This window comes from Tupaia chinensis, unplaced genomic scaffold (genome assembly GCF_000334495.1).
Source record: "Tupaia chinensis unplaced genomic scaffold, TupChi_1.0 Scaffold141469_1, whole genome shotgun sequence".
NCBI classification, from domain to species: domain Eukaryota; kingdom Metazoa; phylum Chordata; class Mammalia; order Scandentia; family Tupaiidae; genus Tupaia; species Tupaia belangeri.
This window is the reverse complement of record NW_006201331.1, coordinates 528,193-529,185: the sequence shown is the minus strand read 5'-3', so window position 1 is coordinate 529,185 and position 993 is coordinate 528,193. Positions and strand designations below refer to the sequence as shown.

Below are 993 nucleotides of genomic sequence, written 5' to 3'. Positions count from 1 at the left end.
GCGCGGGCTCCGGTGGCCGCAGCTTCGGCTACCGCTCCGGCGGTGTGTGCGGGCCCAGCCCCCCCTGCATCACCACCGTGTCCGTCAACGAGAGCCTCCTGGCGCCCCTCAACCTGGAGATCGACCCCAACGCGCAGTGCGTGAAGCATGAGGAGAAGGAGCAGATCAAGTGTCTCAACAGCAGGTTTGCGGCCTTCATCGACAAGGTGGGTGTCCTGGATCACACCATTCCTGAACCCCCACCCAGGAGTAAAACCAGTGATGCACAACAAGGGGAGAGCTCAGAGACAGAGATATTTCTGCCTGTCTGAGAACCTCATCTGGTGGTAGAAGAACACACACACACAGATGCAGAAAAGAACCAGACAGACTCAGCTGACAGTTGAGAGAGGCAGAACTTGTGGAGGAAAAGTGTGGCCACGCTGCCCGGGGCATAGGCTATATTCAGGAGGTCCGGGAGGAACACCCCCCTGCTGCTGAACTCAGACAGGCTTGCACAGACCCTGGGTGGGGACTGCGCTCCTCTGAGGGGGCACTGGTGCCAGATGAAGAAGGGGAGCACCTAGAAGCCGAGCTCCCCTGGATGGGACCTCGTCTCCCTGATAGTCACCCCTCAGACACTCCATCTGCGGTGTGAATACGGGTGCACTGCCTGCGCAGACTCCTGCCTCACCTGGCTTCAGAGTGAGAGGGCTGAGACCTCCACCTGCCACCTGCCGCCTGGACTCATCAGGTCGTAACTCACCTGAGGGCAGGCGCTGGCCATTCCCAGACTCTTGTCCCCATCCCCAAGCTGGGAAATTAGGCCCAGACCAACAGCAGGAAACCGGGAAGGCACCTTGTGTCCTGCTGCCCGAGCTCCAGGCTGGGGAGTTCAATGAAAACAATGCCCCTTCCACATCCCGGGCTGGCTCTGAGGCCACAGGAGCCCCCTGACCCTCTTCCCACCCGCAATGGCAGGGGGGGTTTCCGGAGGCGGAGAACAAGACGCTG

General features: G+C 60.7%; 1 protein-coding gene across 1 annotated transcript in view; it reads left to right on the top strand.

Annotated features, from left to right (window-relative positions):
* Nucleotides 1-993, top strand: part of LOC102500397 (uncharacterized) — a 41,192-nt gene that overhangs the window by 4,000 nt on the left and 36,199 nt on the right. The window contains 1 exon segment of the mRNA XM_014581970.1: nt 413-467. Within this exon segment, the coding sequence (XP_014437456.1) occupies nt 413-467 (55 nt within the window).